Source organism: Grammomys surdaster, unplaced genomic scaffold, assembly GCF_004785775.1.
Source record: "Grammomys surdaster isolate TR1022 unplaced genomic scaffold, NIH_TR_1.0 131, whole genome shotgun sequence".
Classification (NCBI taxonomy): Eukaryota; Metazoa; Chordata; class Mammalia; order Rodentia; family Muridae; genus Grammomys; species Grammomys surdaster.
In genome coordinates, this window is record NW_021604589.1 from 3,435,302 (window position 1) to 3,462,614 (window position 27,313).

General features: G+C 36.8%; 2 protein-coding genes across 7 annotated transcripts in view; one reads left to right on the forward strand and one right to left on the reverse strand.

Moving 5' to 3' along the window:
* Positions 1–8,563, reverse strand: part of Mospd2 (motile sperm domain containing 2) — a 106,599-nt gene extending 98,036 nt beyond the window's left edge. For all 6 annotated transcript variants that reach the window (XM_028762058.1, XM_028762072.1, XM_028762049.1 and 3 more), the window contains exons 1-2: positions 8,408–8,563; positions 8,188–8,257 (exon numbers count right to left, since the gene is read on the reverse strand). In XM_028762058.1, coding sequence (XP_028617891.1) covers positions 8,188–8,257; positions 8,408–8,416 — 79 coding nt within the window. In that variant the 5' untranslated portion in view covers positions 8,417–8,563. The remainder of the gene's footprint in view (positions 1–8,187; positions 8,258–8,407) is intronic.
* A 225-nt stretch (positions 8,564–8,788) lies between these two features.
* On the forward strand, positions 8,789–23,512 carry Fancb (FA complementation group B). The gene is made up of 9 exons (XM_028762012.1): positions 8,789–8,993; positions 10,693–11,709; positions 14,869–15,021; positions 16,024–16,116; positions 18,138–18,278; positions 19,278–19,441; positions 21,606–22,033; positions 22,148–22,382; positions 23,005–23,512. Exons 2-9 carry the CDS (start codon positions 10,780–10,782, stop codon positions 23,411–23,413), a joined length of 2,553 nt encoding a protein of 850 aa, XP_028617845.1. The 5' UTR covers positions 8,789–8,993; positions 10,693–10,779; the 3' UTR covers positions 23,414–23,512.
* The last annotated feature ends 3,801 nt before the right edge of the window (positions 23,513–27,313 follow it).

The window sequence follows — 27,313 nt, forward strand, 5'->3', positions numbered from 1 at the left end:
AGGAGAAGGCATGAGGCAAACAGAGCTAACACTGACCTACTCTGCTGAGCTCCAAGAGATCAGGGAGTTTGGAAAGCCATTTCCTGCTCTCCTAATCCTTACCAACATTACATTTTTGATATAGAATGATTATCTCCATGAAAGTCTGGCCCCCACCAACCGCGACACTCCTTAGAGCCCAGATCTTCAATAATAGATTACACAGTTCTGGCCCTTTTGAACAGTTAAAAATTTACAGAAAATAAAGTTATCAGATACCTAGCCAACAAAGATCCCAGAGTTAAAAAACAAACAAACAAACAAACAAACAAAATCTAGCTTAACAACTTCAGCTAAAATTACTCTTGATTTTTCTCTATAAGTTTTCTATTAGTTTTAACATTGTTTTGGTAATTTGCATTATGATACCCTCATTAAACTATGGGTTATTTAGCAGAAGTAAGAATTACACACATGGTTGCTAATTTTTTTTTTTTTTGGTTTTTTGAGACAGGGTTTCTCTGTGTAGCTCTGGCTGTCCTGGAACTCACTCTGTAGACCAGGCTGGTCTCGAACTCAGAAATCCGTCTGCCTCTGCCTCCCAGAGGCAGAGATTAAAGGCATGCGTCACCACTGCCCAGCTGTTTCTAAGTTATTAATCCAGAGATATATGTTGTTTTGGCTTCCTAAAATTCAATTTATTTTTAAGTACCTGTTTATTATGACTCCAAATACAATTGCCTAATGATGTGAGAACCTGGTCTTTAGGATCTAGCTGCTTTAGATTTTCTGAGACTTCTTTTATTATTGATCACATGATAAGTGTTTGCAAATGTGCCAAAAGTAGAAAGATATATTTTAAAGGTATCTATTTTCCATTTGTTGGGTACAAAAACCTATACACATAAACACACACACACACACACACACACACACACACGCATGCACACATGCACGTACACACGTGCACACAACATCTATTCATACACATGCATGTCTACAATCAAGTTTGTTCACTGTGGTATTAAAATCTAAAATCTTAAATGTGCTTTGTTCTAAAATCTTAAGTGTGAAAGAAATTTACTGGAATACATTCTTTCACATGTGTATGGATTTCTCGTTTCCTTTATAATTCCGGGAACTAAGCATTTTTAACTAGCTTTTGAGTTTTTGACTCCCTTGTTCACAGCAGTATAATAAAAAAAATAACCAATGCCAATTAGAAAAAGTTAATAATACAAATAACAAGTTCTAAAATGAACATAAATGTTGCAACATTGTTTAGTGAAATGTAACAAATTTATATCCTTTCATTCTTTGTAAAATAGTGAAAGAAGAGGAAAAGCCCTTTGGGGATTCTTATTATTCCATTTAATCTTCTAGGGATCTTTTGTTGTTGTTGTTTCTGTTTTTAATTTATTTTGAGACAAGGATCCATCTCAAGATGGCCTCAGATAGCCTTCAACCCCTGATCTTCACGTCAAGTGCTGAGATAAGAGACCTGAACTATTATACTCGGTTCTTCTAGATACTTTATTACGATGATTAACTTTAATTGTCATCTTAATACAAACTAGAATCATCTAGGCAGAGTCTCAAAGAGGAACTCTCTACATGGGTTACACTGTGGCATGTTTGTGGAGGACTGTCTTAGTTAAGTTAATTGATATGGCAAGTACAGGCCACTGTAGGCGGCACTATTCCCTTGGCAAGGAGTCCAGAACTATGTAAGAGTGGAGGAATTGAGCAAATGGAAGCAAGCAAATAAGCCTGTATGCATACATTTCTTTCTTCTCTTGTTTGTAAATGTAATATGACTTGCTATTTGAGGTTTCCATCTCTATTTGCCCATAATATTGGATTGTAAGTGAAATAAATCTATTTTTTCCCTTTGTTGTCTTTTGGTCAGGGTGTTTTATTATAGTAATAGAAAGAAACTAAAACACTTACAAATCAGAATTATCATTAAGAGATTAAATTTTCAGTAATGAAAAATCTCTCCTATATCCTATTATCAGAAGCACATGTTAAGTTTACTGGTACAGCACTTGTCTAGTCTGAGTAAGGGTCTGGGCTCTCTAGTACTACAGAAAAACTGAAGAGTACACTGCAAATTAGGTAAACATACTGTACTTATCCATACTGTCTTATCCAAGCTCCTAAAGTAACTGTTACTCAAACAAAAATCACCATCCTAGAAGTGACACTTTTTCATTATCAGGTGGTTTAAAACTGAAAATATCACTAAACATTAAAAATTGAATAGGGATAAATGACATAGGTATATGAATTTTTAAAAACCCACACAAACCCACATGAAGAATGTGCCTGGGCCTAGGTCCAGCCAGTGTATGCTCTTTAGTTGGTGGTTCAGACTCTAAGAGACCCAAGGGTCCAGGTTAGCAGACTTTGTTGTTCGACGGAGTTCCTATCCCCTTCAGAGCCCTCAATCCTTCCCCTAACTCTTCTGTAAAAGTCCCCAGACTCCATCTACTGTTTGGCTGTGGGTGTCTGCCTCTGTCTGAGTCTGCTGCTGGGTGAAGTCACTCAGAGGACAGTGCCAGGGTAGGGGGATACTCAGGGGAGCCTCTATCCTCAGAGAGGAGAAAGGGAGGGGTGGGATGAGGGATTATGGGAGGGAGTGACCAGGAAGGGAAGGCAGCGATCAGGAAGTAAAGTGAATATAAAAACCCTCAGAAAGGTAAAAGAATATTGCTAGGCAATGTAAAGAGTCATTACTGAAACTGAAGATTAAAATGTAAGCAGGTCTATCAATTCTTTATTCTCATCTAAGTTTACAATACTCAAGCTTGGTAATTTTCAATCTATCATATGGATAAAAACTTGATCCTTTTTCAAAAACTGTCTTTAGCCTTTATATAAAGGTAAAAAGAAAAGACAAAAAAATATAATAAAGTGTTGGTGGAGTAAAGTTCTCAGTCTAATACAAAGCAAGACCAAAGTGCAAGAAAAGTGTCTCTCAAAAGTCACAGTTCAGGGAAAGCATCGAAGGAAGACAGTGGATCTGGACCTTTGGCTGAACAGGGAGCACATGGCTGCTTATCCCTTCATGCTTCAGATATTATGTCCATTCAAAACATCAGCATTCAATTAAAACAAAATAAAAATTAAAAGAGCAGAATCGTCCCTGGGTGAGAACATTCAACTTAAATACCAATAGAAGAAACCACAAAACAATGGGTAATGCTGAATACATTAAAAAAAAAAAAACCTGCCCAGTCAGTAATAAACTAAAAACAAAATCTATAAATGAATATAAGCATATGAAAAGAAGTTTAGGCAAACTAGCAATCAAATGCAAACTAAAATAACTATCAGTTAAGGAATTATGTCACTAAATGTGGATAAGGTGTGGTTAGACAAACAGTCTACAGGGCCTGTAGCAATGAACTCTTGCAGCTTATATGACTTATAGGATGGACGTTTGGTAGATTATCAAATGAATCCCGAGTATTTATTTGTGAACCCAATAATTTGATTTCAAGACATGAATCCAAAGGAAGTCATTTTAACTGCTTCGTAAAGTTGTACTAACAGAAACACGGAAGCAATCTAAAGTGTCCAAAAAGTGATTATCTAAATTAAATGGTAACTGTCTTTTATTCATAGATCCAAACATTAAAAATAGACAATGATGCCCTAATCAAAATGTAACATACAAGTCATAAACAGGTTGGTCATTTAACTTTACTTTCATAAACATATAGACAAAAGATTAGGAAAAAATCTATCTAGTATTGGTAGAACTATTTCTAGACGGTATGGAGGCTTTTGATTTTTCTGCTACCAACTAAATCCATTTAAATAGATTCATATGCCCGTAAAAATCAAACTCCTTGAGCTCCACTGCCTCTTCACATGTCATGAGTACAAACATATCACCCAGATATCCAAGGTCCTCTACACTATATTTCTACTGTTTTCATTCATGTGCACACCTCTCTTCAAGGCTTATTATAGCAAGTTTCCTATTGCTTCCTTTTTTTGGTAAAGATTTATTTATTTTTATTTATATGAGTACACTGCAGCTGTCTTCAGACACTCTAGAAGAGGGCATTGGATCCTGTTACAGATGGTTGTGAGACACCATGTGGTTGCCTGGGAATTGAACGCAGGACCTCTGGAAGAGCACTCAGAGCTCTTACCTGCTGAGCCATCTGTCCAGTTCCTATTGCTTCCTTAATGAGTTGCATACCTTTTCACCTCAGTGCCTTTCCTCAGACTCTTTGACCCACCTAGATCACCTTCTCCACCTGGCCAAGTTCTGCCTACGTTCCTAAGAAATACCACCTGGGTTACTCAGCTTCCTGTCATCACAACAAGTACCTGAGATAATGAGAGTAAAGGTTTATTTTGTCTCAGAGGGTTAGACGTTTGGTTTGTGATCAATTGGCCTAGATGCCGTTGGACCTGGGATGAAGAGGGATATAAGGCAGTAGGCATGTAGCAGGCCAAACTGTCAACATCACAGCCAGGGGAGCAACAGGAAAAGGAAGGAACCAGGGTAGTACCATAATCACATTTAAAGGCATCATTCCCAGTAATCTAAGACGCCCTTACTTGGTGAACAGCTCTTAAAGATTCTGCCATTTCCCAATAGCACCATGTTTTAGAGTTTGGGAGCTGCCAAGCTTTTCCATCAAGTTGCTTCTCAGTACTAACCTGATTACCAAGAGGTATCTCTCCTTAGCACTCCTCACTCAAAGAAGTTCTATGAGAGAAGGTTTCATGGATCTTAGGCTGGAGTGCAAATCACTAAGTAGTCAAGGGTAATTAACCTCTTTGAACTCCCAAACCTCCCACTTTCTAGGATTACAAGAGTACACTGGCACGCCAAGGGACTTCTTTGGTTCTTATTTCCTGTAATTGAGTTCACCTTATTTAGCAGATTGTCTTTGTTTGAATATTTTCAGTAGATTATACAAGTTAGAAAAGTGGCTCTATCTTTCAACTTTCTCTAATACTGACAAACTGCTTTACAGATTAAGCAGATAATGAGTACTTTCAGAACCGAATAAATTATTGTCACAAAAAGAAAGTAGAAAGAACAGAAAATGTTTCTCATTTGAGGCTCAGCATGGAATTTCTCACAGTAACAATGAAGGAGAAAAGTAATTATGAACCTGTATTTTCTTCTTTTTGTCTGCTCAAAAAAAAATCTTTCCATATTTGGTAATATATTCCACAGGCATGAAAAAAAAATGAGCTTGGGAGTCTCAAGAACCTGTTTTCAACTGAATGTCTAAAGAGATATCCTTGTGGAAATTAAAGACTTTTATTTAGGAAAAACATCATTATGGCTTGTTTGCTTTACACCTTTTATGAAACAAAATATTATTAATGAAAATAGAGACTTTGAAACAAGTGAATGTTCTAAATACAAAGTTACTTTTTCTTATTCTATGTATCTATCTATCTATCTATCTATTTATATATTTATATGTTTTAAATCAGGATTTCACATTTAGTTCATGCCTACCTGGAACTCACTATCACAGACCGTGCTACCTTGGAACTTAAGTGCCCTCCTCCTCCCCCAGCCTTTTAAATTCTAGGATTATATACAGGAATCTTACCAGCTTTACCAAAGTTAATTTCTATAAATCAAACCTATAAGGGAGAAAACATATAAATTAAACAGCCTTATCATATTTCAGAGTACAAATGTAACTTTTGGATGAGGAAGGCCTTTCCTGGTTTCTACTTTCCTTGCCAATACAAGTCTTTAACAGTTACAGCTGCTGTGGTGATAACTCACATAACAGTTCACCTATACCTCAGTGTGGATATTTAAGGGTAAAATCATCTCAATCCTTAATGCCATACACAGTGCCTGATTCTGAAAAAAAAAATGCTTGTCTTTACAAGAGGAATTGTCTTTCCATGATGAAGGCTGGGTTTTTTTTCCCCAGACTTTTGGTAGGTAAGGGGAGCTGGTTAGAGATAGTTCTTAATTTAAAATGTCAATTCTTCCAATGGTCTTCTAATGCATATCTTTACATAGTGCTATATTCATTTAAAGAGTAGGTACTGAGCACTGTGCAAGGTATTGAGGAGTGATATAAACACAAAGCTTCCTCCTCCAACTTCTATAGGCTGCTACTAACCAAACCCATCCATTATCTACGGGAGGAAAAGAACAATAAACAAATCAGACAATTACAGGGTAGGAGGGAAAGTAAGCAGGGCAGGAAGCTACTTAATAACCAGCGAAGGATACATTTAAATCGTGAAAAGACAAAAGAAAAAAAAAAGACTTAGCCTTACATACTAACTGGAGAAAAACATTCTAGGCAAAGAGAAATGGAAATGTCCCAAGATACAAACAGACTCATTCTGTTTGAAGCACACAAATGAGGCAGTGTGTTTATATTTTTCAAAGTGTGGGTGATGTTTTGGATTCTGATGTGAACTTTGTAGGTCACTGCATTTTTTTTTAAAAAAAAAGGAAGTCAGAAAATATATCAGCTACATGATTTTAGACTAAATATTCAAGTTTTGCTTTGTGTGTGTGTGTGTGTGTGTGTGTGTACTGGGTTGCTCTTTGTATGTTTCCTAATGCAGGGAGTGCTCAAATCTACACTGAGCAATGAGAAAAATAACAGATAAGGAAGTAACAGGTAGCTAGGAGCTACGAGACATATGGCTTCCCATTTGTAGGCCACGGAGAAGAACTGGGACTTTATTCTAAATACATCCAGTGGGAAGACACTGAAGGGTTTCGAGCTGAAGAGTGACATGATCTAATTTGACATCACAATGTTGCTGAAAGATGACTACAGTTGAAATGCAAAAGGCTTGAGTAGCAAGCCAAGCTAAGAGTCTAATACCAGAGATTCTGAGGACATTGCTTAACCTGACTACATATCACTTCCCTCATTTAAAGATGAGACAGTTGAATAAAGATGACCTTTAGGACCTTGGAGATTGCATAATTTATCTATTATTTTCTGCTTGCTCCCTTGAGTATAAGTAAATGACTATGATAGAATCACCAATTCATTAGTTCCGAGTTATATCTTATTATAAACCACATAGTGATGAAGTATACGCCTAGAAAGTTATTTTCGAAGTGTCTCTTTACTGTAACTAGCTACGATAATAGACATGAATAAGATCTCTGTGCTAAAAGGGAATGGAGTGCTTTTGCAACTCTCTGGTACAAAGTTTGGTGCATGAAGAAAATTGGCCAGGAGGCATGAAAAGATTTACTGGCCAGAATACTTGGAACAGATTTACTTATTTGTTCTAGATCATGAACTGATTATTATATAGAACAGTATAAAGGTGTATGACTCTTCTGCTAAACACTACAATCAAAATATAACAGTTTAATTCTTTCCACAGTAACCAAATGACTGAGGCACAATCTAAATTGACCACCTACTGGCTTTTAGTTCTACACTTGAAGATCTGATCTCATACATGTTTCTTCACTTAATCTTCTAACCTTATTTGCATTTCACGGATATGGAAACAGGAACTCAAAACATGGAAGTAAGCTACTTTGTGGAAGGGGGCTACATTAGCATCAATCAAGGCAGACAGCAAGCAACTTGAGTCTTTTAAATTCTGTGTTTATAACTTATTCTGTTTAAAAACGCTGTACAAGCACTAAGTCATCAGATGAAGTAGTTGACAACTCAAGTATCTATTACATTGAACAGTATGTTCAACCAATAAACCAGTTCTGCACTTACAGAAACTTTCAAGTACAGAGTGTGAAGACATAGCTTGTGAGTAGCACTTTTGGTTTTAAGAAGCGGAATTAAGCACAATAAAAGGAACTGGATTACCAAATTATGTACAAAGTATATGGCAACAGTACAACGGCAGTTTCCAGGTTCGTTTTCTGGTGAAAGACCAGCAAAAGAGCCATGAACTGCACAGTGTCACCCATGTCATTGGGCAAATAGCCTGCCAGGCCCATGAACATAAGGAGACACTAGACATTCTGATTTCTAACTTACACTAACCGTTTAAAGGAAGAAAGAAGCAAGCACACCATCTGCCCAAGTGAAGCAGCGCACATAGTATGGCAAAACCCTTGAAACATGTACAGCATCTTTCCAGTGAAGGTTAAAAAGGTCTCTTAACATCTCCCGGCAAAACCACCCACAAACACCCCAGCAAAAGTTGGAAATGCTCACTGCACACCCCACTTTAAGTCACCGAAAGCATGCTCACCTGTCACATACTCAGCTTCGAATCTCCGCCGGGTCTCAGAGATTAGCTTGGCTTTATTCTGGGCGTTATTCTGGATAGGAAACACAACAAAACCTTAGATGTTTCTGGTCTTTACCCAGAACACTCCCAACACAGCTCACCTGCACCAGAGCGCACGGACACTGGGCCTGGAAGCTGTCTTTCAGGCTCATGGCCCCAGCAGCGACGCGGTGCTGCTCACCTCGGCCATGGTCACAGTCGCGGAATCGATTGTAATTGTAGCCGTCGCTCTTTCCACAGGCAGCCAAGTGTCTCATCACCAGCCAGCCCAGCCCAAAGGTAGACCAAGAAGGGAGGGAGGGGGAGGGGGTCGCGTGACACCGGAACGTAGAAGGAAGTGCCTTCACACTGTCCAATCCCATAGTGTTGTCCGGGGGCAGAGGCGGGAATAAGTGCTCTGCTGGGCTCCCACTTGCTTCTCTAAGGAAAAACCCCGCCTTCAGACGTCCTCCTGGCACTGCTGTCCCGCCCCAAGTAGCCTGGAGCACTCTGATGCTTTCCCCGAAGCTCAACCCCTATAGCTCAGCTGGCCATTTGCTTCAACCACTCGGAGGCCCCGCCCCTCTCAGGTCGCCTCTGGCAACCACCTCCAGCAGGCTTTGCCGCCTGAGTTTTTCATGCAACTATTGGGCTGGTTGTCCCAGGGTGCAATGCGCGGGCGGGAGGTTTGGAGTCATTTGGTGCATCTGGAACGTGGCGATTTGGCTGCCTTGGAGAACTGGTTTGGTTTGGTTTTAACTCCTGACCGGTCGCAGATAATTTGCATTGTGAGTATTCTCTATATTCGGAGATTCTTTCTTTTAAGGCTTTTTGCTGTAGTGTCTTGCTTTATAGTGCTGGCAGATCTGCAACTTGGTCTGTAGCCTAAGTTGGCCTCCACTCTCAGACATGAGTTTCCTGTGTCTGTTTCTGATTAAGATTACAGGTATAACCACCACAGTTGTGGACTGTGAGACGCTCACAAGGCAAGTGTCTTTGAACTCTTGAGTTCAAGCGGTTGTAGAAAGTTTAAAGGAAAGATGTTTTATTTAGGTACTTGTTCTTAACGAGGTGGGGGTAGGACTCATGTTTCTGCCATGTAAGTGACATTGTGATTGTCACAGCTCGAGAACAGGAGTGTGTCTGACTTCTAATGGGTAAAAGTCCAGGATGCTGCCAAACTTGCAGGACAAGTCAGAATACATATCCAGGGTAAAATGCAGACATTGCCAAGGCTGGTAAAAACTTAGATTTATAAAGTACTGGAACAAACTTTATTAGCTCTGATGGTTACTAAAGACTACCTGTCTTTTCCCGGGGACTGGGGATGTAGCTCACTGGTACAGTGAGTGCTGGAAATCCGAAGTTCAATCCTCAGTAGCTCTTCCTCTCCACCAAAAACACAACGCAAGTCTTACCTCATATGTCTCTCATCTGTGACTGGTTCACCTTCAAAGGACATTTAGCATCTTTCCTCACAGCGTTTTCAATATTTATGTTTTTAATGGGAAAATTGAACACATTGTTTAAAACTTGCTTGAAAACTTTCATAAAAATATTTGAGAAACTAAAAGCTCCCCTAGACTGCCATTTTCCTACTTTGATACCCATATTCTTTACTAAAATTCAGCCATCATGATAAGGATTACATTTCTTTTAACTGTAGTGTGATATGCAATCTGTTTGTTTTCTTACTGGTAATCATTCACATTTTCAATTTTCATATTGCAAATAGGAGTACAGTCTGTATTTCCAGGTAGTAGTATTGTTTCATATGTGGGTCCATTTCTCTGGGGTCAGGTTGGAAATGTACTTGCCAAAGATACACATTCAGTTCGTTGCCACGTTAAATTCTGTAGTCATCTCTCTCTTTCATAAATTACTTATTAATTGCGTGTACGTGTGTGTTTGTCCATGGCACACATATGAATGTCACAGGATACTTTTCTGGAGTTGTTCATATTCATATCTTCTACCTTGCTGAGGCAGAGTCTTTCTAGTTTCTGCTGCTGCTTTGCATATTCCAGCTTTATTCTTGTGGGCTTTCAGGTCTCATGAAAGGAATGGAGTGGTTGTGGGCACATCACTACATCAGGGGTTTTTTATTTGTTTGTTTTATTTTTTACTTAGTGAACTCTGCTCCTCCTATTTGTTCAGGCTTGCACAGCTAGCACCTTTACCCATTTCTCTGACAGAAGGTATTTTAAATAGACCATCTAAATAACGCTTCGCAGGGTGATCACACATTCAAGTATCCTCTCTTAGTTATTCAGACTTAGAACTTTTTTTTTGAGTAAGTACAACTGGTCACCAGGTGCATGATACATCCCTGTGATTCCAGCACTTCAGAAGCAGAGTTAGGAGACTTATGAGAAGGTCAGCCAAGGTCTATTATGTAGCATATGATAAGGAAGTTTCTAACAAAATTTGTTTTTTTACTGTGCTTGTTCTATTTAGTCTCTTTTTCTCTTTTTTTTTTATCCTTAGGATTAAAGGCCTCAACAGGAATCCATTTGCATTTGGAACTGGATCAACACAGAGACTTAATGAATTAGAGTGGCTGGCAAACAAGCGATGCCATTTAATGAGCAAGCAAAGTTCTTGTGCTATAATGGGGAAATCCTTGTTTTTCAGTTGTCCGGAGGCGAGTTTGCAGATTTAGAAATGCCCACAGATCCATCTGTCTTATGTGTCAAAAGGATGCTATTTGACAGAGAAACTAGCACATTCCTTCTGATATCCACTGTGTTTTTAAACCTCAGTGAGAAAGATTCTCATTTAAAAATTCTGTGTTGTTACTGTGTGTCAGATTTCAGAACTAGAGTTCACCTTCCTTGCATTTTGATACAATGTAGAAAATACAATAGTAAAGCTTTCAAATATTGTATACTGTTTCTTCACAGTCTCAACAAACTGGAAAAACTTTTGAGTTTTGAACTAAACCATGCATTGGATGAGAACACAAAGATCTTTGATGGCCCTATAGTTTTTTGGAAGGAACTCAACCAATTCTTCTATATCTCTTCTGAAATTGGGAAAGTTACTAATATATCTGTTAAGCTTTCCTCTATTGAGTGGATAGGTGAGATTGAAAATTTTGGCATAGGTTTCTTGGGGCTAGCAGAACCATCTGAAGATAAATGTACCCATAAGCTTTCAGAATCAGATTATGAGTTTTCCAATTCTAACCTTTGTGCATATGCTCTTAAAAGTCAAGAAATGTTAAGCAATAGTTACCTGATCCCTCTTGCTTACAGTAGTGTAGTAAGTCACGTGCATGTCTGTGCAGCTGAGCTGGTGGACAGCCAGTTAAGAATGTCTCTGATTGCTCTGACACGAAAGAATCAGCTCATTTTGTTCCAGAATGGCATTCCTGTGAGAGCATGTCAGCTTCCATTTCTAGATCCCCATTCAGTTCAAATTCTAGATGCAGGGAAAAGAAACCGATTTTTCATCGTGTCATTCCCATCCAAGGCTTGTGCAGTTTCAGAAAAGAAATTTAAGGTATGGGGGCTTAGTCTCAATCTTCTAATAGTTCAGTTGGCAATCTTGGGCTTTACTTTTCTTATGTTTTGCTGTGTGTTTTTTTTGTTTGTTTTGTCTTTTGTTTTTGAAACAGAACTGAGTCTTAATATATATGCATAGTTCATGCTGGCTTTACATTTTCATTTTCCATTCTGCTTTCGTGGCCTCCTAAGTCTCAGATTTACAGCCTGTGTTACCATCATGCTCAGCCATTTTTAGACTTTCTAAAGCATTTCCATTTTCTTAGTCAGTTTTGAATCATTAGTCTTTGTAGATGGTTCTTTTTTTTTTAATGTCTTTCAATTTTTTTTCAGCGTATAGGAGTACATTGTAGCTGTCTTCAGACATACTCGAAGAGGTTATCTGATCCCATTATAGATGGTTGTGAGCTACTGTGTGGTTGCTGGGAATTGAACTCTGGAAGAGCCGTCAGTGCTCTTAATCTCTGAGCCATCTCTCCAGCCCATTTTTGGTTTTTGTTTGTTTGTTTGTTTTATTTGTTTCTTTCTTAAAGTTGTCTGTATTCCTACCTGATAGTGGTTTTGGGCCTTGGTATTTGAAGTCATAAAGGCTTTGAATTTGGAAGCATAAGTGTATAACTTTAATTATTTTTATCTGTCTTTTTTATTATAACTATTTATAATTTTTATTAATGTAACCATATTGGAATTGCCTCAGTTAGAGAAAGTACAGTAATTATATTTGAACAATTATACTTAGCAGTTAAGGCAAACCAATACATATGGTGGGATTTAAAATGGAATGAACATTTGCTAATATTGAATTCTGAGCCTTTACTATTTATGGCCTTCTGTGAGAGGTTTTAGATAATAGAATGAATATTTTATTAAATAATAAAATTATATCTTTATAACAGTTTTGTTCCCATATAGAATCTTTTTTTGTGTTAGCCATGACTCTGTTCATTCTACTTTATTCCAGAAAGGAATTGAGATAGCTTACAAAAATGCAAATGAGCATAAATTCAAGTAAATTATGAAAATCTAAGCCATCAAATATTTTATTTGCTCCCAGACAAGCCCTTCATAAAAGCCCCAGAGATATTTAATTCAGTGATAGGACTACATTTTCTCTTAGGCTTTCTCTCAAGTGGAAACTGTCTCTGCAAGTTTTGACAAGAATCTGTTTAGTGAACATTTCAAATTTGAGCCCATTGTCAGGTATGCACAGATATTTGTATTTTCAATAGAAGATTCATATGCTTTGTAGTAGTACTGTCTAATTTAGGCACTAGCCCTATGGAGTTATTGAGTATTTGAAATGTGAGTGCTGTGAATTAAAATGTATTAAAAATATGAAATCAAACCTGAGATTTTAGACTTAGTAAAGGGCCGCATATGATGTCATATCTCAACAGTGGTGAAACCAAGGCTGAACTAATACAACCCTGTCTTTGAAAAAAAGATTTAGTAAAATTTTGTGATTTTTAATTGCTTATATTGAGTTGATATGGTGACGTTCTGGATATACTGAGTTAAATAATCAGCCCTCCATATTCTAAGTATTCTACATATATTGATTCTGCCAACTGTAGATTTTAAATATTTGACACAAACTGGGGTTTTATTGAATATGTATAAACTCTTTCCTTGTCCCTGTTCCATAGCTAGTATAGTATAACCACTGAAATGTTAAACTTTTATTATATTTGACATTTTAAATAATCCTGGTATGTTTTATAGTACATGACAGAATGTGAGTATTATTATTATTATTGAGTTTTTTGAGGCAGAGTTTCTCTGTATAGTCCTGGCTGTCTTGGAACACACTTAGCAGACAGAGCTGGCCTTGAACTCTGATAGCCATGTACCACCATGCTTGGTTGTAAATTATATACAAATACTATACCAATAACTATCCACAGAGTTTTTTAATCTACAGAGAGTTTAGGAGCCAATCTTCCACTTCCACTGAAAAGTGACTGTATTAAAATTACCGTTACCTTTTTACTGAAAGTTTAAAATTATATGTGTGCTTCCCATTTTTGGTTTAATTATGTTTGTATTAAATAGCAGTGGTTGAAAGAGTCAGTATAAATATGCATGTACATTCATAGATAGTTCTTTGATGTTTAAATGTCCTAGGAGTCCTAGGAATGTCAGGATCTACACCCATAAAACGTCACCAACATGACTGCCTTGCCTATACATGAGCTGAACACACGAAACGAATTTTGATTGTTGGTGTCTCCTTTCTGGAGTGCATTAGGGCCCCAGAATTGTGTGAAGGCATAGGGATTTTCAGATATGCTGCCACCCTATACAAGTGAAGAATCACAGCTTTAGAAAGAAGTACTGTAGGACCAAGGTTGCTATTTCATTATGCAGATTGAAGTGCCTTATTTACATTCTTCTGAAGCATAAACCACCTTCCTGTGTCATCTAGGTAACTTGGATTCTGAGTGGGAAGTTGAGTTCTTCTGCTTAAGGGAGGTGATCTGATACTCGTGTTAAAAAGCCTTCAGCTCTGTGGACCTTTAAGAAATCTATTTTAAACTCTGTGTCTCCTATTCTATTATAAATGTAACAGATCTTTCTATTTGGGTAGAATGCTTCTAGGTGTCCTGCTGTTAAGGATCCATTCATTTCCCTTTTTTGTCCCTGATAATAACAATGCCTCCTCCATCACCACTGGGGTTAAGCTGTTAAGTTCACCTTTCAGTTAACCAGGCTACTGAATTCCATGGGTAACTGGTCTGATTGTAAATAGCATATCCACTGAGGCTTATTGGAAATAGGTCATCCTTAAATTAGCCAAGCTGTAGAAAAGACTTATTTACATTCTTCTGAATTATTAGAGTTTCACTCATGCTAAATGCTCGGTGTCTCAAAGTTTTAGTTGTGGAAAGTGTTTGAATTTGTACACAGATCATAAGATTTTTAATATAGAAATTAGAACAATAAAAGTCTCTAGATAAGCTTTAATAAAATATGATGTAAATATCTCAGTATCTGGTTTTGGATCCTATGCTAGCTTATCTTTAGCTTTTATATTGCACTTGTATCAGTCACTTGTAAGAATGAAGTTAACCGTTTAAAACTGCATGGAACAAAAAGACTTACGAGTTGGTTTACATTTTTTTTTTGTATTCTTCCTGTAACACTGCCTTTCTTTCAGGTTGTTGCTAAGTGGGAACAACTTAGATTGGTACTGGTAAATGACTTTGCTGGAGTTGGAACTGAACAAGTACTGGTTGTTTTTGAGGACTCTCTGGATGCAGATCAGCTGACCTCATTTACAATAACAGATTTTGTCAAAATATGGTATTCAGTAAGTTCTATGTAGTATGATCTTTAGTGTATATATATAGATGTAGATATAATATATATTTTATATCATTTATTTTAATATACATATGTTATACATTTAATATGATACATATGTATATATATTATAGAGAGTCATTTTAGTACTTAAATGGTTGCTCCTCTATTGAAATCATGATTTCATACTTTAAAATTCTAAAATTATATCTAGTGAATCCTTTATATGTTATCCTTCTCAACAAATGTTATATAAATTGACCATGTTTTTTTTAATATATATATAAACTTACATTACAACATAGCTAATGGTCACTCAAATGTCAGTTGTGCTGTAAGTGAACTTTATTTTTGCTTCTGAAATATCATTTTGTACCAGTAAGCAGTATTGCATTGATGAAAGAATAAAAGAGCATGAAACTCCTTCTGAAAAGAGTGACTTCAAGATGGCTTCATGATGCGGACACTGGTTGCCAAGCCTGGTGACCAGAGTAGTATGCCTGGAAGCCACATGGCAGAAGAAAATTGACTTCCACAGGTTGTCCTCTGACCTCCACATACATGCCAGCACACATGTTGTGAACCATGTTTATTTCCCACAGAAGTAAACAAATGGATTCAATGCCATAAATGCTTTAAAGTACAAGAAAGAGTTGAAGCAACCTTGAAACCTTTATCATAAGATGGATTATTTTCCCTGAAGTTTCAGATCTAAGCAGAATGGGAATCTCTCCAAATATTTTGTTTGTTTGTTTGCATAATGAAGATAATTGTTCTTTGCTCTAGGGTTTCCTCTAAAGTAGTGAGCTGATACTTTGTGATACAGTATACAAATTTGAGTTGGTAACATTAGGGCCCATAGTGATACTTGCCTAATTACCAGATGTTGAAAATACATTATTTCTTTTTCATGAAGAACTGTCCTTTGGATAAATGTGGTTTGCAATTTTTTTGATCCTCTGAAGTTTCAATTTATTTCACAATTTGTATTGATCTTTTCTGTCATTAGACCAAACCACTGGATTGCTATGAAGACCCTTTGGCTGAAGAGGAGCATGAAAATTATTATTTGGTGCTTCCAGCTCTGGAAGGCCAGTTAGACGTTAGTGTCTCTGTTCCCTGATTACCTCTGTTTTTTCATTAATGAGTTCTAACTGAAGCACATAGCATTGAAAGAATTGTACTTGCAGGATTAAGCAACTCTGTGTTTAGACAAAAGGGATATTTTAGAGAACTCTATGTTTGGGACACTACTGTAAAAAATGATTAATTCTATGAAGGTAGATTGTCATGTTTCAGGCCTGTGATTTTAGCACTTAAAAAAGTGAGACCGGGTAATTGTTAGTTTGAATTCAGCTTTATCTATACACAGTCTGAATGACAGATAAAGTGACACAGCAAGACCTGTCTCAAAAATAATAACACAAACTATTGTGATGCTGCATGTAAGTATGATGTCTAGAAACGATAACCTTTTGTTCTAGGCTTTAGTGGGGTTCACAAGCTCTATGAGTGAAAATAAAAAGAAGCCCAGTTTTGGAAGCCTTCTGGTGTATATGATCAGTAGTATGTCACAGCATGTCTCTTAAGAGGGTAATTTTGCCTCCTAGAAAGATAAAAAATTGTTCAGGCCTCCCAGGCAGTTCCTAGACTATATGCATTTACTTGGATAAAGTTTTGTGGGTTCTGACTTCATTTTTAGACGTCAAACTATTCCAAATTGTGCCATTTGGGGACTGTAGAGTTCACGAGAAGGGATACTAAAGCAAGGCTCAGTGTCAAATAGGGTAGTTTGTTCCCAGATCAGGTTGTTGTTTGGATTTCTGGTTGAAAAAAGATGAAAGAAAACAGCTCTTAACATATGTGGGAAAATTCTGGAAAGGTAAGCCATCTATTGGCTATAGGATTATGTGTCTACAAAAAGATGGTGAGGAATACTTTGATATTGATTAAATTTCTTACAGTGAGCTTGGTTTAGTTTTATGGTTTAATAACCAAGCTTCATAATATTTTAAACTAGAGGTTTGCTATTTTTGTCCTGGAGCACAGGGGACAAGATGAGAAAAAAACCCGATGGAGGCCAGTGTTAATTTCAAATGGTCCATTTTCAATCAGCCCACCTTGTGTGGATACATCTCCCACCCAAATTGCAAGTAACCAAGTATATGAGCAATGGAGTATGAGCACTCGGAAACCAGGAGAGCTAGGCCAATGTAAAATGCTTCAAAATATTAACTAGACACGTTGCACACTTAGTAATGAGGTAAGAGAAGTAAATCTGTCTCTTCTCCTCCAGTCATTGATTTAAAAAAAAGTTTAGTTCAAAAGAAAGGAAGCCAAAAATTTTTGAAATACAGAAGAAATATTTTATTGAAAGCTGTAGTAATATTTAAACAGTCTCACATGTCTAACTAAATAAAGGAACTTCAGTCAATCCAATGGCAAGACTATTTTAGTAGCGAAATGTAGTCCACAATTATTTTCATCCTTAGAGCTAAAATCTAATAATCTTGTACAGTAAAAGAAATATATCGCTCTATGCCCTGTTCTGAGCCAAAGTTAGTTTCTTCAGTAGTTTTCAGAAGATTTTTTGTCAGTACAGTGTACTAGGACACAACTAAATAAAGCATATTATAAATATTATTATATCTTACCTTTAAATTTTTGTTGTGAAAAGTATATGAACAGAATTTCAAACTTCAGATTAAATTTTACTATCCATGCTGTTTTTACTCATCTGAACACTGTTTTTGAAACGAACTATTTCAAAAGGAAAAAAAAGAGGAATTTTCTCGTTTTGTTTTGTAAATGTAACACTGTTGCGAGGCCTCAGTTTTATTCAGAGCGGTACATGTTACTAACTCAGCCATAAAATGGATACTACTGTATGGAGATTCTCTGCTTGGTAACTAAACTCTGTAGCAGTTACTTCCGGAATCTTACTGTGAACACAAAGTAACTCTTTTGTTACTTTGTAACAGAGTAACAGTCTATAAACAAAAGAGCTTTTCTCTGCCTGTGTTTTCTGCAGAGGTCATCTGGAGAAAGTACTTCCTGAACTCTTGATACTTGCTGTTTCAGTTGAAATTGTGGGTGACTTTTTTTTCTTTTCTTTTTTTACAGAATTCTTTTATTTTTCTTAACAAATTCCAGCAGCATATCTCACTTAAGGATAAATTTATTGCAAAATCTTGGAAGGCTCTTTTAAACTCCGTGTACGGGAACGTTGATAGTATGCCAAGTGATGAAGAGAAGTTAGAGCAGGTAAAGTTAATCATGTGATTTCTTTTTTTAATCATTTAATCAATTGACAAGGTACAATTTATGAAAGACTTTATTTAAATTAGAATAAAGTAGAAAATATTGCATATTGGACCAAAAAAAAAAATAAGAGTGACAGAGCAATGTTCATAATATTGAAAGTCACTGGATTCAGGAGCCACTTTGTAGCTGTGTGGCTTCAAGCAAGTTACTTAGCCTGTCTAGCGCCTTTGTCTTATCTGGAAAATGTAGAGAATACTACAACTGGCAAAGGCTACAGTGGTTATTAGGAGGGTTTAATGTATTGATGCACAGATGGTATTTAGACATCAACATAATAGATTCAGTAAGTAATACAGTTACTTCTCCTAACTCTGTGATTGCTATTCTAATTGTAATCCTGTGTTTATGGAAATGACTTGAGAATGGTCCGGAGAATAATGATAAAATTTCAGTAGAATTCTATAAACTACCCATAAAAGGATAATTTAGTCAGTTTTATTAATGCAGAAGTTCAGATTTTGAGTACAGTGCAAGTCACAGATTGGATTGTTTTCACCATACTTGTGGTATATATTATCAAACTTTATTAAAAATCCAGTTTTATGCCCCACTGGCTCTATATTAGATAACTCCTCTTCCAGTCAGGTCATGATTCTTGACCTGAGTATATAATTGTTTCATGAATTTTATTTTAGTAAGTTATGTGTAGCCTTTAACTTTTAAGTTATTATTTTCATTGTTTATTATTATGCCCTATTATAATTCATTTTAAAATGCCTCTGTGGTGTCTAGCCTATTGACATTGCAATATGGTATAATCACCTACAAATGTATTGGGCTGTATTCATGCCTATCTTCGGAAGGATATGGGCTATGATTCTCAGGCCCGGCATGCTTCATCAAGCCATAAAGCTACAAAACTGATTTACCTTCTATACATTTTGGGTTATTCAGTGCATTTTTTTTTTGTAGTCATCTATTTTAACATTCTTCTTTAAGGGAGGTCTTGTTCCTTTCTGTGATGAAGAGGAAAACAGTGTCCCTACCCCTGAGGAAAACTTACCAGGAAATTGTCCAGAGCCAGAACACATTGTAGAGCAGACATGGTGCCGTGTACTAGATGATGACTTAGTTGTTGGCGCGAAAGTCACATCTTTGAAGCCGTAAGTCAATTTTAATGTAATAATGCTACAGTAATGCTGTGTACCGGCGCTGCCTAGTAGCCGTCAAACAAGGCACGTGCAATTTTAATTGTTCTAGTAGCCTTATTAAAAATTGAATAAAAGTAAGTGGAATTCATTTCAGTATTTGATTGGCTCCATTCTGCCCAAAGTTTCATTTCAACATGTACTCAGGACAAAAAAAATATTAACAAGCTATGTGTTTTCATTCTGAGCTTTTGAAATTAGGTTTGTATGAGACATTGCAGTTCATACTTGCTATGTATCTAGTTAAATAACAGTCTCTGATAATAGAGGATTTTTCTCCTTTGGGCTAGAAATCATGGATAGGAAAATAATAACTTGCTGTTTTCACCAAACTGGGGAACCACAAATGTGCACGCAGAGAAAGAACAAGTTGGAATGACTCTGCTAGTATGTATATTCAACTGGCCTAAAGGTAATGGAGTCCAAGCAACTTACCCAGTGATTGGAGGCTTCCACTTAATCTTGTTTTAGTGAGTTTCTTTTGGTTTCCTGAGACAAGATCTTACTCAGTAGCCTAAGTTGATCTAGAACACTGTTTTGCCCAGCCTGGCTTCAAACTCTTGATCCTCATGTCCCAGCCACCCCAGCTACAGGGTTCCAAGTGTGTGTCACTATGCCTGCTTGTTCACTGACTTCTAAGATGTTTGAGGTGATGGACCATACAGGGTTTGGGCTTTTTGTTTCTTGTGGTGACTTAGGTACATACAAGTTTTGCAAGCCTGAGTATGAATGTTGGTTTTTTCTTGTAATGTATATTTTGAAACTCCGCCTTTTTAAAGTTCTATGGGGTGACTTTGCCTTTTTCATCCTGTAATGTACCTTTACATGTTTCCCTGTCACCTTTATTTCCTCTAAATCAGAAGTTAGAGCTAGAGGCTGAGCCAGAGTGATGTTTGAATTTATGTTAAGAATATACTTCATAGATAGTGCCTTCTTCTTTCAGGAATTATGTAAAAATGCTTTGGGATTTACCAGCCAGAATAACCTTATAAAGAGAAGCTCCTCAGTAGTTATGTACTTACACACTTAAACATTGTGATTTGTGGTTAGAAATAAAAGCCCAAACATAACATGGTGCCTGTTAGGACCTGGGTGGATTATTGTTTCTGGGTATTTTTTTATGCGTCAATATAAGCGTTATCTTTCGTTGGTCAGGTGACTGTGGAGTCTTATTCTTAGTAATAAAACCCAGCAGTAATCCATGCTGATACTTTCAATTGGGACTAAAAGCTTTATATGCATAGTCTTATCACTACCAGTCTTGTATCTCCATCCCCCAGCCCTTGCTGAAAACTTAGTTCTCCGTTATGCCAACAAAATCGCCATTGTCTTCACTGTACAGTCTGTGTATGATATTCAGAGAATCATAACATCAACAGTATGATTACTATAAAATTGTTGCTGTAAAGGTTTTCGCGTAATTTTTAGTATAGCTCCGTAGGCCATGCAAATTCTCTCTTTGGGGTGTGTTACCATTTCTTGATAATGTTGATAGAGTTAGAATTTTGCCTAAATAAACCTACATCATAGTTCTAAACTGTGAGAAATATTAATCAGAGAAGAATTTCTGAAAGATAAGAAATAATCTATATTAAAGTTAGATTTTCAGTTACTTGGGAGAGTGTAAGGCAGAAGTATCTTCATATTTTATGTTAAGGGTATTTTATTCTAAATTATTACTAGAACTTAAAAATGACTAGTTTCTTCTCATTTATTTTTAATATCATTTTATTTATTCCTTGATGATTTCCTAGAATGTATTTTCATCATATTAACCCTTTTGTCTCAGTTCCTCCCGGATCTACTTCTACTTCCCTTCTTACCCAACTTCATGTTTTTAAAAAACCAGCAAGCCTACCTAGTTTAGTATGGCCAGTTCCTTTTGGGTGTGGGGTTGGGCCTGCCCAGGACTGTGGTCGATATAACTAAGGTCACTGGCTTTTTCAAATTTCTCTGGCTTTTACTCCCAATACTTTAAATATTTTGCCTTGAAATGATTTTTCCAAGGGAAGGTGAGAATAACTGTTTTGTTGTTTTTGAAAACATTCAATCATCTATTTGACTTTTAAAAAAAGAACATGCAGAATAAACCAAATTCTTCTCTTTTTTTTCCCCATAGATCTAACGAGATGACTTTATCACTGATAATGGATCAAGGCAACAGGTCCAGTTTTCATCTTGTGAAGTGTCAAAGTCAGGTGATTAGTTTGAGTATGAATTCTTCTCCAGAAGCATACTTGATGCCAAAGGAAACAGGACCAGAGATCAAACGAATGAAGTTGACTTCTGGTATCAAGGAAGAGAAAAGCTCTTTTTGTGGACAGTCATCTAAGGCAGAATCTACACACATAATTACTGCCACAACATCTCTTTCACCACTTTTAGTATTCAACAAATTGTGTTGTACTGTGCTGCTAAACATTAGTGACAGAGATAATCATAAAAGCACTGTGTATGATTATATTGTCTGTGGCAACCTTGATTTTAATCTACAAGATCTTTTTAGTAAGAACCACCTACTGGCATTCCCGAAGAAGCAATCAATAGGTAATTTGAGGGGTAATTTTTGTTGTTGCATGCTTAATTGAATCAGAGGATTTTGAAAACGGTTGATAGTGGACAGAATTTAAGGCTAGCACTTGTGATGTGTTTTTCTTGTAGAACATATGGAGGATCTTTTTTCACTTCTTGGAGTATTGCCCAAGTACCCCTTCTGTGTCACCTCACCTACCCATGCCCCAAATTTTATGAAGGTATGGCTCTTGAAACACATGAAATGTGAAAGAATTCAAGAATGTACAGAAATATGCCTTTATAAAAAGCTACGAAATTGTGGAGCACTCTTCTCCTGGGAGCAGAGAACAGCATTTGAAGGAATTTTAACAATATATTGCAGGTAATGCACACCCAGTTCAAACCAGTTCAGAGAAGTTCATGTGTCTGAGTGGTCTAATAATAAGTCTCTCAAAGCCAGGTGTTGGCAGTATATGTCTTTATTCCAGCACTTGGGAGGCAGATGCAAGCAGACCTCTGTAAGTTTAAGGCTAGCCTGGTCTATAGAGTGAGTTTCAGGATGGCCAGGGGTACACAGAGAAACCCTGTGTTGAAAAATCTGAAAAGAAAAACAACAAGCAAACAATATCTCTGTAGAATTCTGTGCCAAGACATGTTGTATTGGCTTGGTATTGCTGGAATGGATAGAAAATTAATGTCTCTGTTTTAGTCTTTTGTTTTTTGAACCTAGTAATTATTTTAGAGTGTTCTCCTTGTCTATAGTGGATATTCAGTAAATACTGTGGTGCTATTGTTACTGAGCAAATGATGTATAATCAGGACAGGAAGTTAATTGGCATAGGACACATGCATTGATATGACTAATATGTTATCAATGAAAGCATGTATTTTGATTCTCTTGGTTTTTGTGTTTATGAATAAATATTAATTGATTGCTAGAGCATTTTGCATGTAACTTGTGTGTTGTCACAGTTGTGTCACATCACTCTTGTCTTTCATTTCAGGAGCCAAGGAGTTTTGTTCCAGTGTCTCGACCATCTCATCAAAGGTCTCCCTGAAATATGTTCCTTCAAATATCTGAAGTTTGAAAATGAGGATTTCTTAGTTGATCATTTGTCATCCACTTTGGAGGCGGAACTGGTTACCTTTTGTTCTGTTTCTACTTCTGCCTTCGAGTATGTTAGAGGTGGATGTGTTTATAACTCCAGAACAAGGAAAACAGATAATAGAGCCACAACCTTTTCAGGGAGAAGGGCCAAAATCCGTCAGTATAAGCGCAAAGTTCAGAGAGAAAAGATATTAAAGCACCTGAATAGGACAGTGAACGGCAGCAGCTATGCGGAGATGACTTTGGCATTAGCTGAGATTCAGTTGAAATCAGACCTCATTGTAAAGATACTGGCCGATTTGTAATTGCACTTTAAAAATATTGATTTAAAATATTTCATAATTATTGGTCTCACTTGTTATCCTTTCTTAATATAAAGATAAAAGCTTATTATAATTCCTAGAGCCTTGTTTTTGTTTTACTGGTATTTATTTATTTATTTATTTGTGTGTGTGTGTGTGTGTGTGTGTGTGTGTGTGTGTGTTTGATGTAGGGTTTCATTCTGAAATTCAAGCTATCAGAACTCATGGAGCCCGGACTTGTCTTATTTATGATTGAGGCAATCTTCCTGTCTCAGCCTCTTGAGTACCAAAATTGCAGGTATGTGCCACTATCCCAGCTTAGTTGTGAATCCTGATGACACAATATAGTATTTCTAGTAGAGCAGCAGTTTGTATGTTGCTATTTTCTCTCTCTCTGCTTCTACTTTCTAAAGCAAGGGGCATTTGACTATATCTGGAGACTTTTCTTTTTGTGTGTTAGAAGTTGTCTGACAGCATGTTATGTTTATATAATCAGAAAAACTGAGACAGGGTAAGTGTCTATGTTAGTGACACTTTGAACTGAGTGATTATCTGTTGTGGAGCTTTGTTCTGTGCTTAATTGGAGGTTTGGCAGCATCTTTGGCCTCCTTTACCTTCTAGATGCCCATAATATCCCCAACGTACCTCTGAGGCATTGTTATAGCCAGGATCCTTTGAAAGCTTCTGCCCTGCAAGGACTGCCCACACAGCAGATAACTAAATCCAATAATCCAAAGAACTGAAATGTGAATAATTTAGGTTGAGAAATCTTTTTTTAAACTTACCACTTAAGTAAAAAATATTTTGTTCTATTGGAAAAAAAAACCACTTGATTCTTTTTGTGTATTTTGCTGCATAGTGGAACCTAGTGAGTAAAAACAAGCTTCAAATGGATGAAAATTCAATAAGATTGCCAGAAGCCACAATTTCTTTAAATACCTAGCTCTTCTGGAAAATTAAATGTAGTGACAAGCATGTGAGGCCCTGGTTATGTTGTATTAATCAACTGCTCTGAAATGATATAGCTCTGTAGGAATATAAAGAACTCAGGATATTTTTCTTAGAAGTACATCTTTCTCAAAGGGCTAAGTGTACCTAATAAGCTACTCTGTTAAAAGTAAAACTGTGGGGCTAGGCAGAGAGCTTAGTGGGTTAAAAACCTTTGCCATGCATGGTTGGGGACAGTTCTGATGCTGAGATCCTACAGAAGCTGGATGCAGTAGCATGCACCTATAACGTAGTGCTTCAACCGCTCCTACAGTAAGAGGAGTAGAGACAGAAGAATTCCCATAAATTCACTGAGGCTAGCTTTATATATTAGTGCAAACTAGAAGAGACTCCATCTCAAACAAGATGGAAGGTGTACCAAGCATATCCCTGTGCTCACACATATTGTACATGCAAAAGAAAATTGAAAATGCTTTTGGATGCCTTCTGAAATCCCAATTATAGGCAAAAACTGAAATACTAAATTCTAACTAAACGAAAGACTGTGGTCTCAGTAGAGACAGAAATTTTCAAGTGAAAATTCATTAAAGAACTGATATGTAAGATCTAGTGAGAAACATCTGAAAAAGAAAAATTCTACCTACTTTCTCTTTCTGAAAATAATTGTAAGAAAATTTAACATATGTGTGTCTCTATGTGTGTCTATGCATTAGTGTCTGTGTGCAAGTGCCATGGTATACATGTGGACTTCAGTGACCACTTTTGGAAGTCACTCTCCTTTCACCATGTGGGTCCTTGGCACTGGACTCAGGTCATCTTCTTGGTGCCTAGTGCTTTTACCCACTAAGCCATCCCTCTAACCCTGAAAAAGAATTCTTAATAACAATAGTGGAAAAGAAAGGAACTGGGCCGGGTAGAGGCCAAAAGGAATCTTCATGGTCTTTTTTGTTATACAATCCTTGAATAAGATGCTGATTGCTTTCCTAGTTGAAAGAGATAAAGATTGTAGAAAATGATACTTTATGTTTCATGCATGAGTGCTAATTGCTCCCTTCCTTTAGAATTCTCAATACCTAATGATCTGGGCATGTAAATGGTTTGAAAAGAATATAGGTTATTTTCTTGACAACTGTCAGTTTGCCCAAATTCTTTAGAGAAAAATTTCAAGATATCTTAATCAGGGTCTAGATTTAGTAAAGGGTCAAGAAATGTAATATTTATTCACAAGTAGCTGTATGTCTATTAGTAATCTTGAAGTACATGTTAATATATTCATATATATTCATATATATATGTAGATACATATGATTAATTTGTTTTTTTCAGTATTAGGGATTAAGCCTTGATTCCCATACCAGCTAAGCAAATGCTCTATCACTCAGCTATATATACCCATCCAGTCCTTTTACTTTGAAAAATTTAATATATTTTTATTAAAATATAATTACATCATTTATACCTCTTTCGTCCCTCTAACTTCTTCCATGTCCCCTCCTTCCCACTCCTCCCATGTCTCCGCCCCATCTCCCTCTCAAACTGATGGCTTCCTTTTTGTTTTTAATTAATATTGTTGTGCTTGTGAAACAAAGATAGATACAGCCTGGTGAGTCTGTTTTTATTGTTTGCGTATAGAATAGTTCTGATCTGACTATTTGGTATTACATAAAAAATTAGGGGGCTCATCCCTGGGAGTGGCTACTTGCCTGTAGTTCTTTGTCTAAGGATGAGCCACTATGAGATTTTCCCCTTCCTGCATTAGTATATTTGTTGATATTACCATTATTCTGGTCTTGTTTAGGTAATCATATCTGGGAGACACAGCCTCCCAGCAGACATCTTGGTCACCTGTCTTCTGTGACGTTCCCACAGTCTTAGGTGTTTTGAAGTTGCATCTTTTGGAGCTGTGCTCCCCATGATCTCTTGATGTCTACATTGTATCCAGTTGTCCTGTGACAGGGTCTCACTAATGTATCCAAGCTGATCTTGAACTCATTCTGTAGCCTAGCTGACATTGACACTTATGCTCTTCCTGCCTCAGTCTCCAAAATAGCTGCTATTACAGGCTTGTGTTACCTGGCCTGACCACATATGGTTAGTTATGCACATAAACCTATTAAGTATAGTTATTAGCATTATCACCAACTCTGGGGAAGAAGTTAAACCAAATTAGAGGGAGGCACACAAACACCTTGAGCTTATGCCCTGTTGTAATCACTTTTAAAAACAGTAGGTACTTTAAAAGCTCTAATTATACAAGTGAATATTTTATTGTCATGATAACATCCCTTTAAACCATTTAGAATTGGCTGAATATTTTTTCCCAGTATTGGGAAAAATATATAACCAACTTCCATGTCCAGCTGTTCCCCCTAATAAAAATAAAAAAAATTGAGTCATCTAAGTTGGAAACCTATGCAAAGCTTTGATTTTTCCCTTTGCTTCCTCTCCTCCCCTTCTTCTTTGCTCTTGTACAGTACTAGACATAGGGAGAAATCATTTTTCTTCCATGTTCTCTAAGTTTTATTTGCAAAAATATTATCTTCCATTTTCAGAAGTTGCAAATGTAGATTTTTACACCCCCCCCCCCTCAGGCAACTCCATTTGACAAACACGACACATTTGCTTTTAGGGACAGTTAGAAAGAATGTTGAAACACAAACTGTATACTTCATTGAGTTCTTCAGAGGGCTTGTTCTGTTTACCACTTGGGGTTATCTATATCTGTGATGTGACTTGGTTACTACTTTAACAACCACAGAAAGCCTTATTTTCCTTTGGTCCATATTCTTCGAATGCTTATAGTCTGGTCATATTTTTAAAGTCCCTCTAACTTTTATTGGTATTAAAAAAGTCCTTAATTTATAACCCACAGGTATTTTGCATTTTAGATGCACCATTGAAACAACTGTTGTTAGTATTCTGTCTAAACTCCACCTCCACAGTTATCTGGCACCA